The following is a 19,250-nucleotide window of genomic DNA, read 5'->3' on the forward strand; positions in this document are numbered from 1 at the left end:
ACTAGCAGAGAAGTTTCAGAAGAGGTCGGGATCAGCACTTTATCGGCACATTCCACTGTTAAAGGAGATTTTGTAATGAAAGACGTGTGGACGGATTCGCGCGTCGCGACGCAGCCGCTCATGGCACACAACAAACAACACCTCCATGTTGGAAGTCTCACAGGACAAGTTGGAACATGCCCAGCTGTTAAACAATTTTGTCGGATACTCACTCGACTGAAAAGCCACCGAAAGCCGTCTGAATCTTACGAATGGTTTCCAACACGCACAGAGCACGAAGCGCACAAAGGTTCAAGCTTGTCTGATGCAAGCGCACATGATTCAAATCCATATAGTTTTTGAAAAAAATTAAAAGGTCGGATAGTTTTCTCACAGACCTCGTACATGTTGGATTTAAATGCCACAGCAGAACTCTTACTATCTCTGTGCGCTGGTGGTTTGAGGGCCGCTTGGATATGAAACTCCAAGCGTTCCCAGCACGCCCCTGCCCATGTTATTCTGCATTTCGTGCCCCCGTCATGAAATGAATCACGAAAAGTGTCCCATTTTTTGTGACGGTATCATGAACCATAGATTAATTTCCTTTTCGTAATGTCATCACAGACTGCCGTGAGATTGAGTTGACTCCGGACAGATTCACCATCCAGTGCCATGCTGTTCATATTTTTCAATAATTGATATAACTGAATTCCAACAAATATTAAGTGATTTGGAAGCATTCATGTATCCATCCCCTTGTCAAATGATTGTTGTACTAAAGGGTGTATTTTTGCATGTTCTTTTTAAGAAAGTCCTGCTGGTGATGCCACAAGATAAAATTTACACTACGCACAGTTTCTCATCCAACAGGAGCCTTTAACTCCTGCATTTTAGAACACAGTTAATGTGTTTTTCAGAAGCAGCAGTTTATTGAACGTGATTTCCAACTGCGCATTATGTTCAGGGGTTTTATTTTGAAAAGCCTCCGGAGGTGGTTTGTATTTACCTCGACTCTTTTGACAGACTTCCGTCGCTTGTCAAAGTGCCCCGTTCTCTCTGTGCACGCGCGGTCAGTCCACCGGGAGCAGTGACGCAGACAGGTAAGAAGTTCTCTGTTCCACCGCTTTATTCTGTTTTTAACCACAGAAACTGTTATTAGCTTCCTCTTATTCCGCACCATAAAGCTAGAAAAAGTTCTGAGTCGTTTGGAGCAGAGCTAGCAGACTCATTTTAACACCACCTTTAATGTTAATTACCTCCCCCAAATTTATTGCTCCCTTGGGAAGACTCCGTCAGGGACTTTGAGGTTCCAGCAGCGTTGTATAGCAGCACACTGGTAAGAAGCACACCAAGTATCAAAAGTGAAAGTAAAAAAGAAAAACAGTTTGCAATATGCAATAATGGTAAGTGCTGTTTTGTTCTGGCAACCTCAGTGCGTGGAGCATGCTGGGATCGCCTGGGAGCAAACAACAACAACAATCGCAATTCCAGATTCTTAAGAGAACTTTCTGTGGGTGGTTCTTTGGTAGGGATGGGTATTGATAAGATTTTATTGATATGGATGCCATTATTGATTCCGCTTATCGCTCCGATTCCTTATCGATTCCCTTATCAATACCTCCTGTGAATTTTCTGTGTACTAAAAGTAGGCTTTACAGGTTTTCTATGTCAACAGCATTTTATTGAGTCTTAAAGTAATATGAAATTGGTCATGGATCCTTGATCTGTGGACATAAATAAAAATAAACAAAATCTATAGTTTTTGTCAAAAGCATTTCCTTTCAGACATTTTGTCATGAATGTCTCTATAGCTCTGAGCTGAGCTCAGCCAGCTGCTGCAGGTCAATGCAGGACGTCTCATTTTGGGAGGAAAAAAACATTTTGATCGATTGCAGTTTATTGTTTGTATTACAACATTTGGAAAAAGGTGTCATTTGATTTAAACGCTGATTCGCTTTGAAGTTATTAATTCTGACCGGACTCTGTCTCGGCAGAGAGCCGCGCAGCGTTTGGAATTGTGCCAACAGAATGGAGGACGAGTCTCTTTTCTTTCTCCCAACAAGACAAGAGTCCCAGTTAGTGACTTTAACCTGCACAAAAGTGACTCACGATTGTCATATTTTAATGGCTTTGAGAGGGGTCGGAGCACTGTTTCATTGCTTCAAGCTTCAAAGCATCACCGCGCTGCAGAAACGGTTGATTATGGACGTGCTGCACGGTCTGCAAACAATGTAGAGAAATGATAATTTTTCTGATAAACACCCTCAAAAACAACAGCCACTCTGAAGGACCGATAAGGGAATTGTTAAGCAAAAAGGCTATTGATGTCAATCAATCAACATTTATTTATAAAGCGCTTTACAGCACCAACTGGTGTCCAAAGTGCTTAACATTAAAAACACAAATTCACAAAAATAAAACACATATACAATAAAATTTTAAAACACCACAGAACATGTCACCTCCCCACTAAGTGTTAAAAGCCAGTTTAAAAAAATACGTCTTTAACTTAGATTTAAAAAGTCAAAAAACTTGAGGGGTAGCTCGTTCCACAGTCTGGGGCCGGCTACTTCAAAAGCATGATCACCCCAGCATTTATATCTTGACCGCGGAACATCAAGCTGGCCAGACGCCCGTAATGTCCTACTGTAGGTGCGCAAAGACAAGTAGGGAGGTATCCACAGAGCCATCTGTTTAGAAATGGTCCGGTGGCTTGTGCCGCGTCGTCGCACCTCGGAGCGCCGCACGCCGAGCGTCCTTAAAGGGGTCCTTAAAGCTGTACTAACAGACCTTATTCTCTGTGAAGCCCGTAAAATTTTCACCAAAAGCCAGATACATTTTTCGAATGGTTTCCAGGTGCCAGTTTCTAACAGCTTCTGAAAACATTCTGATGGAAAAAAAGTCCTTTTCATTCCGCCATTTCCACACAATGAAAATCCGACGAGGGGGCGGGACCACTCCTTCCCAAGGCATGCTCACAGGCGAATGACGTCACCGACAGGCGTGGAAAAACTCACGCATGCGCACGAGGGTTCAAGCATGTCTGACGTAAAAACATATGAATGAAATCCATATAGTTTTTGAAAAAAATAAAAAGAACCGTTACTTTATTGACAGACCTTGTATTTTAGCCAAAATGCGTAGTTGGAAAAACCTTGCTTTGACAACAGAGTTTATCCATTGATTGAACCTCAAACAGCTGTCAAATATCACTCCCATGTCAGTGGATCGAATAATTTCTTAACGATACCCAAAAAGAACCGGTTCCCGATACCCATCCCTATTCTTCGGCGTTCCTTCATGTCCTCTTCCATGGACTGTGAACAGGGAAAGCCCAGTTTATGAACCCCTTTGGCTCAGTGAAAGCACTTTTGGTGCAATTCTGGACGGGAGTGTTGTGTTCTGTTAATAATTCTTTAAGCTGTTATTTTTTTAAATGTATTTATTTCAGGTTTTTTAGAACATTTTTAAGCTGACTTAACACAATATTTAGCTAATTATGCTGTGTGTTTTGTTATGTCATCATCATAAACATCAATAGAAGAAATTGTAACGGCTGAGTGGATCCTTGTCATTTGATTGCTGCTTGGTATGTCACGTGACATGGATTATTCATCCCATTTGTGTTGCATTGCATTTAGAGGGCAATTTGGTTCCATACGTTTCGTACCATTGCACTCTGCACACACACACACACACGTGCACGCACACACACCTACACACACACAACACGCGCACGCACACACATAACAAATCCACTGCGCTGGAGGCTGTTTGCAGGACGTTAGAATGAAAAGCTGGACTTTTTTTTCGCTGCACCGAGGAAATAGTCTTTTTTTTTGGTAGGACATGCATCCACAAGCGCTGTCCCGCAACATGCGCATGCGGGACAGTGACACAAGCAGGACGATGATTTGATTGAGCTAACTGGTGGCACTAGTTCTTGCAACACACACACAAACAAAATCCACTCTGCTATAAGCCGTCTGGATGCATGAAGAGCTGGTCAGATGAAAAGCTGAAGTGATTTTTGGCTGGACTGTGGACCTACACATTTTTTTTTGTTGTTTTTTTTTAATGGAAGTACAAAATCAGTGCACTGTATCACCAGACTACACGTCACAATTTGGACACCTGTTTAAAGTTCGTGTTGGACTTTAGCAGCAATGGAACACCAAAATGTAAGTCCCTTTGCTGTTGTTTATAAATTAATAAAATATCAAATGACAAGGATCTATTTTAGCCATCATACAAAACAAATAATGAATTTTTTTTACAACCCCAATTCCAATGAAGTTGGGACATTGTGTAAAATGTAAATAAAAACAGAATACAATGATTTGCAAATCCTCTTCAACCTATATTCAATTGAATACACCACAAAGACAAGATATTTAATGTTCAAACTGATAAACTTTATTGTTTTTGTGCAAATATTTGCTCATTTTGAAATGGATGCCTCCAACACGTTTCAACAAAGCTGGGACAGTGGTATGTTTACCACTGTGTTACATCACCTTTCCTTCTAACAACACTCAATAAGCATTTGGGAACTGAGGACACTAATTGTTGAAGCTTTGTAGGTGGAATTCTTTCCCATTCTTGCTTGATGTACGACTTCAGTTGTTCAACAATCCGGGGTCTCTGTTGTCGTATTTTGTGCTTCATAATGTGCCACACATTTTCAATAGGTGACAGGTCTGGACTGCAGGCAGGCCAGTCTAGTACCCGCACTCTTTTACTACGAAGCCACGCTGTAGTAACACGTGCAGAATGTGGCTTGGCATTGTCTTGCTGAAATGAGCAGGGACGTCCCTGAAAAAGATGTTGCTTGTATGGCAGCATGTGTTGCTCCAAAACCTGGATGTACCTTTCAGCATTGATGGTGCCATCACAAATGTATAAGTTGCCCATGTCATGGACACTAACACACTCCCATACCATCACAGATGTATAAGTTGCCCATGTCATGGACACTAACACACCCCCATACCATCACAGATGCTGACTTTTGAACTTTGAACCCAGAGAAGGCAGTGGTGTTTCTGGATGTTGTTGATGTATGGCTTTTGCTTTGCATGGTAGAGTTTTAACTTACACTTGTAGATGTAGCGACGAACTGTGTTAACTGACAATGGTTTTCTGAAGTGTTCCTGAGCCCACGCGGTAAGATCTTTACACAATGATGTCAGTTTTTAATGCAGTGCCACCTGAAGGATCGAAGGTCACGGGCATTCAGTGTTGGTTTTCGGCCTTGCCGCTTACATGTAGAAAGTTCTCCAGATTCTCTGAATCTTCTGATTATATTATGGACTGTAGATGATGGAATCCCTAAATTCCTTGCAATTGAACATTGAGAAACATTGTTCTTAAACTGTTGGACTATTTTTTCATGCAGTTGTTCATAAAGTGGTGATCCTCGTGCCATCTTTGCTTGTGAACAGCTGAACCTTTTGGGGATTCTCCTTTTATACCCAATCATGACACTTATCTGTTTCCAGTTAGGTGTTCTTTGAGCATTCATCAACTTTCCCAGTCTTTTGTTGCCCGTCCCAACTTTTTTGAAACATGTTGCAGGCATCCATTTCAAAATGAGCAAATATTTGCACAAAAACAATCAAGTTTATCAGTTTGAACATTAAATATCTGTGTGGTGTACTCAGTTGAATATAGGTTGAAGAGGATTTGCAAATCATTGCATTCTGTATTTATTTACATTTTACACAACGACCCAACTTCATTGGAATTGGGGTTTTGCATTCTTTCAATGAAACAAATATTTAATTTGGTGAAAGCTGGAACATATTATTCAACTCTGCTTCACCTCATTGAATGATATGTTCCAGCTTTCACCTCATGAAATATTCATACCATTGAACTCATAAACATTCATTGTTTGTATATTATTTCAAACGAATTAATTGACAAATTAATTGACGAATTAATTGACATTGAGTGGGAGGAGTCAGGAACCAGTTCAAATGAGAAAGCTGCCGAGGCAAAAATTTGAGTTGGGAGACCTGTTTTTCTCCCCCAATCTCAATTCTCTTTACCCCTTCCCCTTGGCCCTACCCCTACACCTACCCCTTTAAAACAAGGGGTAAGGTGAAGGGGTATGCCTCTAGCCCTATGAATTGAGACACCCCTCCACCTTAGGAGGAAAAAAAAACTGCCTGTGTCAAACTGCCGTCTTCACTGTTTGTTAACATGGCAACCGAAACGCAACTTGTTGCAGTAGCCCGTTTGCTCTTTTTATTTTCTCGCCTTTCTGTGTAAATGCAAAGAAATAGAAGTCGCAGATTTCTTTGACGCATCGCAATCATGTCATGTTAATTAATTTAATTAATTCATAATTTGTAATCATAATTAATAGCATTAATAATTAATTAATTAATAACTAATTAATGTTAATAATACTAATTAATGTTAATAATACTAATAACAGTCAATAATAGTAATAATTAATATTGTTTGATTAATAATTAATTGATTGATTAATAATTAATTAGTAATTAAAATAAATAAACACTTGAAATATATCAGTCTGTGTGCAATGATTCACTTTTTGAATGGAATTACTGAAATAAATCAACTTTTTCATGATATTCTAATTATATGACCAGCACCTGTATGTATGTTATGGGCTGCATCTAGTTCTGTTAACCTGATATTTCTTTTTCAAATTCTCCCATTTTTTGCTTCCAGCCCTATTTCCTTTAGAAATTTCCTTGACAAATAATATCAGTCTATTAGGACGTCAGGTTATGTGTTACACATATACATGTGTGTTTATATATTTTCCAACTTATTCCCACTGTTGAAACTTCTCCTTATTTTCTGCCTGAAAGCTTATTAGGAGACGAGTAGAGTGTGCTCAGGGCTCCCCGTTTGTTTACAAAATACACACACGTTACAGACCTTGAAATCCAACAGCAGGAATCACTATTATCCAAGGATTTATGAACATACAAATTAACATGCTTATCTTTTATCATGATTTTCTCTATTGTGAGAAATAAAAGTGTCTTGTCGTAGCGTTTGTATGTGCATTATAACATCTCAGCGCACAAGCGAAGTTCTGATATTCTTCAGAACGACAATATACGCAACATGCATCCAGCAGCATACATGTTACTGTCATAGACAACTGCCTGTAAAGTTTTTTGGCAAGTTATAACTTTCTAAACAGCATAATTTGTAATGAAAGCCGCTTTCATTTGTGCGGCTCTTTCGGCGTCATGTTTGTTTCTTTGGAGACTGCAGTAAGCTCTTCCTACCTCTCCAAACAGAGTGTGCATCCAGATTCACTCCGTTTGAAGGGGTTTGTAGCCCTCCGCCTACCCCTCCGCCTCGCTCCAAAAAGAGAATTGAGACACCCCTCTGTCTCTCGTGCCCACGCAAAACGGAGGGGAAGGCGTAAGGGGAAGGGTCGAGGGGTATAATTGAGATTCAGCCTTCCTGTCAATGTAGGAGGAGATTGTATTTCAGTTGTTCTGATAGAAAAAAAAGCTTTTAAAACAAGACATTATGTTTATGACATTATGTAAGACATAATGGATGGATATGAAAACATGAAATGAAGTTGACCACACAAACATGAAATAACTTGGGTTCATTATGTCTGCAGTGATGTATAAGGCAAAGTAAATGTAAGAATCACTGCTTTTTTGTGTGTATTTTGCATAACTTCCTAACTTTTTCTGATGAGGGTTTGTAATCTTCTGTGGAAACAGCAAGTAGTGTAAATGCTAACATCAGCAGTCTAGTTGGCACAGCAGCTGGAGGTGAAAACCGTCCAACTTTCACAATCATAGAAAAAGACAGGAAACACCAGGACCCTATAGTCTTGGACCTTCATTCTCCTGCAAACATATCGAATTGGTATCGATTCAGCGACCAAAAGGTGTCAAGTACATGTATTTCATGCTGCCGGTACAATTTCAAAATTGCCACCGCCAGATAAGTTGTAGCAATGGCCACGTCCTTCTAGAGACACATCTGGGAAGCTTCCCTGAGATGGTGTACAAAGTGTAATCTGGTAGGGCCTCTTCACACATAGTGCAAAGTTGGGACAAAGTGCACACTTAGTGCACATGATGCAGGAATTGTGTGCAATCTGGGTAATGTCGTTCCTGCCTCCAGCACCTCGTACACCTGTTGCTACAACTATTTGCGCACACAAGCACCTGAAGGACAAAGTGTGCGCTGTGCGTACAAATAAAAACATATATCACTCTTGCGACATGCTGCAGTGAGCGAGCGCTTGCACATGGACAGGCTGCTTCCAGGTTGAAAAGGACCATCAAATTAGAACATGTAGCAGGCGATCTCACTGTCACGTCACCCCCGTGAGCTCTGTTCCACATGATATGGTGTCCTGCAGCGCATCGTCTACAAGACACGCGCAGGGCCGGTTGGAGATGTGCCAGCAGATGTGGACATGAATGAGACGAGTGATCTGCTTCTCATTCATGTCATTTCATGACTGTATGTCTGTGACCATGGGTCATTTACAGAGGAACAGATGGTTCATATTTTTTTATTGCTCACTTGATAAATGCAGTATTTTTATATGGTGTGTGATTTTAATTTACTTTGTAATACTTCCATGTCCTTCCTGATATGAGGCAGATTCCTGCAGCTTTCAAAGAACAGCTCCGTAGCTCAGACTGATTGACTGACAATCAGAGCTTTTGGACGGTGTGAGTTCACGTCCAGTGGGTCGTATGTTTTTTTTTGTTGTTGTTGTTTTTTGTGTTTTTTTTCTACATAAGTGGCACAGTGTGGTCCCCTACAGGTACCAGCTGTTTTTTTATATTTCCTCCACATAAGCGGCGCGATGTGCCGCAGCTGGCACTGTGTGTTCCTGCCCAAAAGACACCGGCACATGCACAAACTCTTGCACCGGGTTCGTGCATGCCTGCCGTTAATACAATATTTCGTGGTGCGCGAATTTTGAATTGTTTCGCGCTGCTTCACCGTTTTTGTCCAAACGCCGTCCAAACTTCTCACTGTGTGAAGGGGTCCTTAAGACTGCCACCAAAATGAAAATCAAAACACAATGCATCTGCCAGGCACACAAAACACATCGGGTGTGTTTCAGGCCGAATTCCATTGTCACACTAGAGCACGAATGGTCAGTTGAACAACATTCATGCAATTCGTGCTGCAATCGAACTGCACTCGAACACCTCGTACAGCATTCCTACAGCAGTCGGCACATTCTTGTTTCTCTCGTGGTGGATAACATTTGAATGGCAGTCGAGTTGTAGTTGTACTGCATTATTGACATTCTTAATGTGACATAAAATAAGTTTAAAAGACAAAAAAGACAACAGGTTGCATTTGCGCCCCTGCTGAGGAAGAACTGACTGTGTAGCGTTAAAAGGGGGCCACCTGCGCTGTGGACTCCAAACACGCACATGTTGACGCACACACACATAAACACGAATTGGCTCCTGCTGGAGTGGAGTGCATGATCGGTATAAACATGCACTTAATGGGAAAACTTCAGTACCGACAAAACTGGCCGGCGTGGCTGTTTCGTTTTATTTATGTTAGGGCTGCAGCTATTGATTATTTTAGTAATCGAGTATTCTATTGATTATTCTGCCGGTTAATCGAGTAATCGGATAAAAAGTACTTTTGCGTTTTTAAACATCATCAATAGTCCAGGGCTCTCCCTACTAAGCAATGGCACAATATCGCTGCACCAGAGTGTTGACATTTTGCTGAAATGGTGATGGGATGTGGCTTTCTGTTTTGTTTTGTTTTCTCCAACTTGTAAAATTTTACCATTTTTCTTTTTTTTTTTCCCTGTGTGATTTTTTTTTATTTTTTTTTTTTATCCCTCTTTCTCTACGATTCAGCAGATGCATTTCAGCTGGAGGTTGAACATGCAGCCTCGCAGTCAGTTTTTTAAATTATTTTATTTAAGTTACCGTGTTTGTGAAGTGTTGTGTGTTGCCCAAAAAAGCAAAAATTAAAAAGCGAAACACAGAAGAAAGACTGGACTTCTGCCGTTTGTCAGTGTAGCCAGGGGCGGTGTTGTGACTTGCACCGAGCAAAGAGAGACAGCAGCCTGCCGCCGGGTCAATAGTCACTCCCCACGTCGAGTGGACCGTGTTTTTAAAAAATAGACAAACACACTGCTTCACTTTAAATGCGCAGTAAGTCTATTTCAGATGATCAGCGTGGACCCTCAGGCTTTATTTTACTCTGTGTGTCATGTTGTAAAGCTGTAGCTATCGTTGCTAATTTAATTAGCTGTTATGCTCTAGTCTTCTTCTGTTTTTCTCTGGGGACATTGCAGCACCACACACAGGGTTGGCACATGTACTACAACATTAAACAAAGCTTCGAGGCCTCGATCATTTTTTGTAATCGAATAATTCGAGTTACTTGACTAATCGTTTCAGCCCTAATTTATTTTATTTGATATTTTTGCAGAGAAGTGCTGCATAAAAGCAGTGCGGTGTTTTGGATTTGAGAGTGCAAAGTGCGCCGTGTTTGGTTGCTTTGCAGTGGTTGGTGGTGGTGATGCTTGCAAAGTAGGAGTAGTTTTTTTTTTCCTGAAATCTGGCACAACTGTGTAGCTAGAAATGACTGTTCTCCACCCTTCCCTGTTGGACAGTCAGATATCTGCGCCAAATTACACCAGCATTTTTACCAGCTCCAGGTTTCCGTAAATGACGAACTGGTGGAGTGCCGTCTGTCCTTCTGGGCCTGTGGAGTTGACATTGAATTTGCAGTTTGTCATGTTCTGCAGCAACGAGTGCACCTCCTTGGGGTTGCCTTTCTTCACTGCTTCTTGCAAAACCCTCTGCAGCGCGGAACATGTTGACACATCTGCCTGGCTCATAATTGCTGCTCAACTGGAAGATGTTGGACAAAGTTATCCTGCCTGCACCCTAAAGCTGATAATAATCCTCCTCCCCTGTCGAGCATCTCTGCTCAATGCCACAGGTGGGTTAAGAGCAGTCTTTAATATTCTTAGTATGATGCGAGTGTGCTGCGCGTGAGCAATAAACTTTTGAGTAGCACAGTTCCTGCAAGTATCTAATCTTACTTTCATCCCTGCCTGTAATAACGGCTGTGGGTGTGCACGTTGGTGATCAGATGTCTATAATGTGGGCAGCACGGCAGATTAGTCGTTAGCACTGTTGCCTCACAGCAAGAATGTTGTGGGATCGCCTCCCACCCTTTCTGTGTAGAGCAGGGGTGGGCAATCATGTGCCATGAAGAGCCGAAACACTGCAGGTTTTCCTTTCTACCAATCACTTCAGCAGGTGATTTCATTAAAGATCAGGTGTTTATGTTCAGGGGAGAAGCTCATCAGCAACTCACCTGTTGAGATGAGTGGTTGCAAGGAAAACCTGCACTGTCTCGGCCCTCGTTGCCCACGCCTGGTGTAGAGTTTGCATGTTCTCATGTCTGTGTGGGTTTCGTTTGGGCACTCCGGTTTCCTCCCACAGTCAAAAAAACATGCTTATTTATGAATGTGTATGAATGAAGGTGGTGGTCGGAGGGGCCATAGGCACAGAATGGCAGCCACACTTTTCTCAGTCTACTTTACTCGTCTAGCCATAGCTGCCCCAGTGCAGCTATGGCTAGACAAGTAACTTACCACCACTAATATGTGATTGTGCGAGTGAATGAAAATAATACAACTTGTAAGTGCTTTGGGTATCTTCGTAATAATAAGGCACTCTAGAAGTCAAAGTCGTTATTATTATTATTATTATTATTAATAATAATAATGTGATCACACATGTACTCCACTGATGCAATGGTCAGGGGACCCTGGTCTTCATATAATTGGTCCATGGGTTGGATGTCATTCGACACCCAAGCAGTGTGACACGGCAGGTCTTCAAAAGAGTGGACCACAGTGCTTGCCCTGCCATGCCAACCCCGCCCCCCACCCCCCGGGCTTGCTTTCCACTGAGACCTCAGGTGCCAGCATTGTGGGTTTTCATGCTGTGTTGTATTTATTCTTTGTCTTTTTTAAAATTTTATTCTGTTTTTATTTTTTATGGGGGAAGGTTTATGTCTGTATTCAACCTGCACTCTGGGTTGTCAACCTGGATTTGGGAGCTTCTGCACTCCAAATTGTGCAAATCATTTGAGCCAGCTTTGTACCACATTCTGGGTATTTGTACGGTATTTGTACACAGCTGTACAAATGTCTGCCCCATATGAATGTAGCTCATATTCTGTTTGTTTTTCCAATTCATGTGATTCATACGGCATTTGTGCTGTCGTGTGACGGGACCCTGATCTGACAAATTGTTCACTTCAGGAAGTTAACAATGGGCCAGATCAGGGGTGGATTTAGAGGTAGGACCAGAGGAGCTGAAATCTAATTGGCCCCAGATGTGCCCTGTCCTCTTAAAATACCAATAAATTATGTATTTATATAATAATAATAATAATAATAATAATAATGATTGTGATGATAATAAATGGAATAGTTTTGAATGTTTGGTCTCCAAAGTAGTGGTCAGACATGGTCATTTGGATTTGATGTTATATGACATATGACGCCCTGTAACGTGTTAAGTAAGCACAACAGATGGTGCTCACTGTTCCTTTTTCAAAATCCTATTAGCTCAGCTAAGTTTTGAGCAGGGTTGTGTACCCTGTAAATCTAATATGTTGTTGTTGTTGTTCTTTTGGCTGCTCCTGATTGTTCAGGATTGCCACCGCGGATCCAGTACAGAGCCACATTGGGATTTGGCCCATGTTTTATGTCAGATGTCCTTCCTGACACCCACTCTGCTTAACTTCTGAGACCTGATGGGATCAGGCTTACACAGAGCAGACTGGCTGCATTCTTTGTCAATCTGTTTATCTACAAAAATATGCACTTCCTCCTGTCGGATGTTATCTGGCTTTGCTCAGGATTATGTGCTGCACATACAAGTTTACTATTTCCTCATTATGTGGTGGCTTGTTTGCTGTGTTTTGCCTTCTTTTAGATGTCTGCTCTCACTGAATATGATGGACTGAATTTATGTTGAAAACAATTTTGTTTGTAGTGATAAGTTGTGGGGTTTAGGATTGTGGTGGTGGCGGCAGTCTTTGAAATGAGTATAATTTGGAATTGCTTTAAGAAATAATATAAAATTGTAACCGATTGAAATAACTACCATGCAATGCACGTGCAAACTTAATGATCCAAGTTTTTGTATAAGAATTAATAAATGTGAAAAGAAAAGCAGATTACATTAAATTGACTTTTTACTATGACTTATGTCTTTGTCTTGCTCCTTAGATCACCCAGCATCCCTCCACACACACACACACACACACACACACACACCTTACTATAACACACACTGTTAAATGAACCTCAGGCCTTCCACTGTGGAACTCCACTTTACCTCAGGAACAGCTGCTCAGTTTTTCAAACACGTTCAACCAAGTCAATTAACAGGTGAACACAATTAACCGAGACAATTATTTGACAACTACACCACCTACACACAGACAGGTTTTCCACTAAATCACACAAACACACACACGCTTTAATGAGCGCCATCATGCTGAGCCAGAAGTTACTGCAGAGGCTGAAGTTTCCAGATGTGTATCATGTCAGTCAGTACATCACAAGTCTCTACCCCCCAGCGTTAGTCAGAATGGCATCAATGGCTGATGTGACATTCTCCCACCTGGCAACACGCTCAAAGCCTCTTCCACCCGTCTGTGACCTCCAGCATCAGTCAGTCGAGGTTCAGGTGAGTTTAAGAGGAAGTGTCTGTCCAGTCTAACTGGTTTCTGTCTGTTAGTCATTCATGAACCTGAACGGCGTCACAGGGCGGATGGAGACTCTGCACGCTCAACACACTGAGATGTAAGTTTATATTATGAACAGCGTGTTGGCAGTGGGGATCCACGGCCTCCAGATTGTGTTTATAAAATAGGCAGCTCACATTTTTGTCAGCTGGTGGTAATAAATTATGCAAAGTTTCTATCACGATTTTAACTGAAAGTGCAGGAAATTAAAATGAGAAATTTTTGTGAATAATTGTATTTATTTGTCATGTTTTCCAACTGGCAGGGTTGAGATATTACCTTTGTTCAGAGCTTGTTTGGTTACCAGGGACTGAGTCATGGTGATATCAACGTCCATTGTTCACTCTTGTTACCTAATATCCCAAATTTCTCAAAAATAGTAGTCCTATTAACTTTCCATTTTCACAGCGTTCATCCTTGACCCAAAATACATAAACACACCAAACAACAAATGTCAGCTCGCCCCAGTTTCTCCGTGATCGAAGTTATACACACACACACACACACACACACACACACACACACACACACACACACACACACACACACACACACACACACACACACACACACACACACACACACACACACACACAGATACTCTGTGTCCAGATACTCGACAGAGGAACATTTCTGCCACCTGCATCTGTTATCTTCATGCGGTCATTACCCAAAATTCATGACTATAGGTGAACACAGGAGTGTAAATGGAGAGACTTACCTTATGGTTCAACAGCTCAACACAAGTAAATATCAAGTGTTGACAAATTATATTAGCAAGACACTTCACCCTCAAGCGACTGAATGGGGTCATTTACAAACCCAGCATACGTTTGTGCACCATTCCACCTCTTCGAAGGGGGAAAGGTTTCCTACCAGGAATTTGTCACTCTATTTGCCCTGCATGTGCTCATAGAATTTTGCAAGGATCAGCCGTTCCGTGTGGCCACTATAATCCAAACGTGCTGTGTCACTTATGACCCCAGAGACATCTATGAGATTTTTGACATTAAAGCTTTAGATGTAGTAATTTGAAAACTCTAATCATTATATTTTACTGTTTAGCAGGGAAGCATGGCCAACAGATGTAGAATAACAACATTTACAGCTGCAGAAGCACTGAAACTGATTCTTGATGCCCAGAGTGAGGATGAAAATAGCGCCATTGATGGATTGATGGATGATGGATTGATGGACATAGAATTGTTATGGAATATTGTGATGCTAGAACTATCCTACCACGTTGTAATACATATTGTACTCAACGTAACTTCACTTTTTATGATGTAATGTCTTCATTTTTGATTCAAAGAAATAAAATGCAAAGAAATAAAAGGTAATGTGCATTTTACATGATGTAACAGACAAGATAACTGGTGTTTGATTTTTTGTTTGCCTACTTTTTGGTAAAATAAATACCAAATTCAATACATTACTACATTAGATGATCGACAACTATATTAAGGAATGTACTAAATATTAAGTACCGTAAAACAATCATTGAAACAGATCAAAGACCCCACTCAGACATATTAGTCACTAAAATAGCTTGGTCATTTGAGGGTTAATCTGCATTGTCTTAGTCTACCAAGCTGTAAATGTGGGATGGAAAGGTATCCTGTCTCGGGGAGTCCTGTGCTTCTCTGCTGCATGATACAGTATACAGGGATGGACATTGGCCTGGTAGACCTCAGGGCCTGTACAGGACTTACTGTATCTACTTCTTTTTAATCAGGGAGGAGAGCAGGCACGCCGATCAGTACTGCTGGATGGAGATGGTTGCATGACTCACATCTATGAAGATGCCAGAACACTATATGAGTTCTTCCTCAGAGGGGCCAGAGTCTCCAGTAAGTCATTAACATTATGTGATTTATACTCATACTTATGCGTAAAGAGCCCTTTATTACTCTTATTATCCCTCTTATCATTATTTTGACCAGTCATATGTGCAGTTTGTACTTCATGCATGTGGTCTGAACTTCACACAGGGACTGCAGTACATTACAGTAAAAAAATACAGTTACAAATTGCTGGTCTTTCATAAGAGTCATACACTTACAGGCAGTCTGCTTAATCCACAAATCCAGTCCATCATTTTGCTTAAAATAGTTTATTAAATACCATAAACCTGAAATATTTCAAGTTTATAGCATATATTGCTTAAATAATATTAAAGGATTATTAACCAAGCGCGAGGTCTGTACAGGGAAATATCAGACCGACATGTTGTCAATACACGAGGTCTGTGCGAAAAACACGGGGCTCTGATATCCCTGTACAGACCGAGCAAGCGAGGTTAATAATTCATTTATTATATGGCTGTTATACATATAAACCCTCAAACTTACAGTATCGCCCGAATATGCTGCTGACGGTGTTGAGCTCATTCGCTTTCTTCACCTCCATGAAGAACTTGCTAACAGTTGGTCCGCTTGTTAGCTGGTAAGCTTTCAGTCTGTGTTTTTTTTCTGTGCTGTTGAGATATTCATGGAGTACATTCATGTCCGACTTGCTTTTTCTAATTGCGTTTTTAGCTTCCTGGTTTGTAAAGAAAATATGAGTTGCAGACTGATTGTCATGGAAACTGGTCTGATATGGGAAAATATCAGACCAGTAATCAGCCAGTCAGAGCCATATAATAGAATCCTTTATTGTTCCACAGTGAGGAAATTTGCATTGTTGCAGCGGCAAAGTGACAGCAGAATATAAGAAAAGCATAAAAGTGAGAAAAGCTTGGCTTTCATTTGGCTTTCAAGTAAAATGTTTGCATTTTGTTGATCCATCATATGTCCATCTCCACCTCTTGTTACTTCTGCTGTGTTTCTGTGTAGGCTCTCAGTTGTCCAGGTGGTTTCCATAGTAGAGAAGCTTGAATCTTCGACTGGACTGGGTTGCTTGACGTGAGGACGTTTCGCTTCAAATCGCAGAAGCTTCCTCAATTCTTGCTCTGGTAGTCTGACTTCTGTCTTGACTCTTGTAGAGAAGAATGAACTGTCTACAAGAGTCAAGACAGAAGTCAGACTACCAGAGCAAGAATTTTAGCTGAGGAAGCTTCTGCGATTTGAAACGAAATGTCCTCGCGTCAGGCAACCCAGTCCAGTCGAAGATTCAAGCTTATCGACTTCTGCTGTGTTTGCAAACAGAGCCATGTAGAATTATTATTCAGCTATTTGGCGCTGTCATTTGTCTGTCTACAGTAAACAGCCCACAGTAACACCCACATCGGTAACACAAATGGCTGGGCGCTGGTCCACCTCACTGCTGTCCTGTTAAGATGGCAACAGCGATCACTGTTGATACCTGTCATCACACTCTCCAGCTCCAGCTAACGGGCGAAGCTTCCAGCTGTTAAAAATGCTAATGCTGTTAGCATTAAAGCATTAACTCTCAGTCTGTGAGTCAAAACCACAAGATTAATGAGTTTGAGCAATGGGCAAAAATTTGTCTGAGGTGAGTGAGTAATTGAAAATAATCCATGACATTAGTACTGTGCTCGAGTTCATCAGATAATGTTAGCCTGTTAGCTGCAGGAAGTTAAATCAATCACTGTCGAGCTGAGTGAGTGTTTTATATTTGTAAATTGTTCGAACTATTTTTATTTTACCACTTAAAGCTACACAGATTTTTAATTGTTACTGCCATAACTGCAAGAAAAGCCTAAACTTTAAATAACTTAGATTTTTTTTAATTTTAATTTTCTTTAACTATTGTGGAGGCCGAAGGATTTTCACGCTCTCTGTGGAAAGAAAGAGTCCAGACATTGACCGTTTGTCATATAACAGGCTTTTTAGTACGAAGCTTCGGACACTGTGTCAACCAGGGTGTTCTCATTGGGACAGTGCAAAGTGTGGCTTTCTGAACTCTGCTTTTATCCACACTTCAGGGCAGGGGTCAGTGCCTAAAGAATGCATCTGTTCAAACATAGACACAGAGTTAATTAAAAGAAACTGGTTGTTAAAACAAAGTCCCAAGTGAAGACTGAATGATTGTCCATCTATCTACATGAATGACAGCGCTGTGATAATCAAAGAGTCCCTTTCATCTGAGAGAATGTCTTTTTTATCATGGTAAGGATCAGAGGTCACTTGGAGGTTATGAACGATGTCCCACTGTGACACTTGTCTATTTAAGACGGTGCCTTTTTCTTACATTGTAATTGATCACAAGGTGGAGCCATTTCAGCTCGCAGCAGTTTGTGGTACTCAGAGGTCATTTGTGTGATAAGGCTCAGGAATGACCTTATCAGATGTTGTAAAACTGAAGATGTTTTTTCATACGTAGGGTCACAAGTGGTCAAACAGACATTTAGTTAACAGAAGAAAATATTTACCACTTTAGTTTCACACTACCAAGTAATCAAAGAAAACAGCACAGTGCAGTTTCATATTTCTTTTTATTTATTTTATTTTATTTATCACTTTTCATGCTATTTTATTTTTGGATTAAAGACTGGTAGCACAATACAAGTTATGTGAAAAGACTGTGGTGGAAAACTTGACCTGACCCAACAAAAAATACAATTTTTTTGGAGATTATTTATTTATTTATTTTTTGGTGGGTAAATAGACCTGAAATTCTATCAGAATGGATCTGAGATTTCAAATTTTTCTGGGGGAGAACCCTCTGACCCCCCGCCAGGGGCTTCGGGCCTTTGGCCCTTGCCAAAACTTGTCAGTTTTTTTTTCCATGGCCCGCTTTCATCGCTGGACACACAGGCATGAACGATCGCATGGCAATGGTTTCTTGCACGCTCACATGCGTGCGCATGAACAATGTTCGAATGGGTTTCGAGCGTGATGGGCGCAAATATAGAGCACATGTGCCGTGCCTGAATAGAAGTGGCGACTGCTGTATGAGGCATTCGAGGGCAGCTCTGATTTTCCAAGAGTGCCATTCGACTCCACCTTCATGCGCAGTTCTGCCTCAATCATGTTTTGTTTGAAGGGACCTTTAGATCTGGTTTTTTAAATGTATTTGCCACACTGTGCTGGCTGATGTTTTGCAGTCTGTCTGGGAAGCACTTAAAAAAAGCTTTGTGTTTTCCTGTTAAAATCTTATCCTTTTGAAAACTGTCCACTTAATAAACACCACGAGTCTCGTCTCGTCTCGTGTGCGTTCCCAGGTCTGCTGGGTGCTACCCTACCATTTTGAGGGGGGAGCAGCACATTAGTATTTTAGATTTTCCTTGGTCCATGTAAGAGCTTTTGCAGTTTCTCTTAGTTTGGTTGTATCTTCTTCAAAGATATCCTCAGTTGTTACTTTCAGGTACTCTTGCCTGTTGATTTGCTGGCATTCTTCTAGTACGAGGTCTGTTAGAAAAGTATCCAACCTCTTTATTTTTTTCAAAAACCAGATGGATTTGAATCACATGTGATTGCATCAGCCAAGCTTGAACCTGCGTGCACACGGCTTTCAAACGGCTTTTCAGTCGTGTGACTATCCGAGAAATTGTACATGAGCTGGACATGCCC

The 19,250-nt window shown here is 41.0% G+C and overlaps 1 protein-coding gene across 1 annotated transcript in view; it reads left to right on the plus strand.

Moving 5' to 3' along the window:
- The first annotated feature begins 1,023 nt into the window (after positions 1-1,023).
- LOC117521012 (long-chain-fatty-acid--CoA ligase 1-like) overlaps positions 1,024-19,250 on the plus strand; it is a 124,459-nt gene continuing 106,232 nt past the window's right edge. Inside the window, exons 1-3 of the mRNA XM_034182345.1 lie at positions 1,024-1,079; positions 13,256-13,718; positions 15,512-15,626. Of these exons, the coding sequence (XP_034038236.1) occupies positions 13,512-13,718; positions 15,512-15,626 (322 nt within the window). The 5' untranslated portion in view covers positions 1,024-1,079; positions 13,256-13,511. The remainder of the gene's footprint in view (positions 1,080-13,255; positions 13,719-15,511; positions 15,627-19,250) is intronic.

The sequence above is a fragment of the Thalassophryne amazonica genome, chromosome 11, assembly GCF_902500255.1.
Source record: "Thalassophryne amazonica chromosome 11, fThaAma1.1, whole genome shotgun sequence".
NCBI lineage: Eukaryota > Metazoa > Chordata > Actinopteri > Batrachoidiformes > Batrachoididae > Thalassophryne > Thalassophryne amazonica.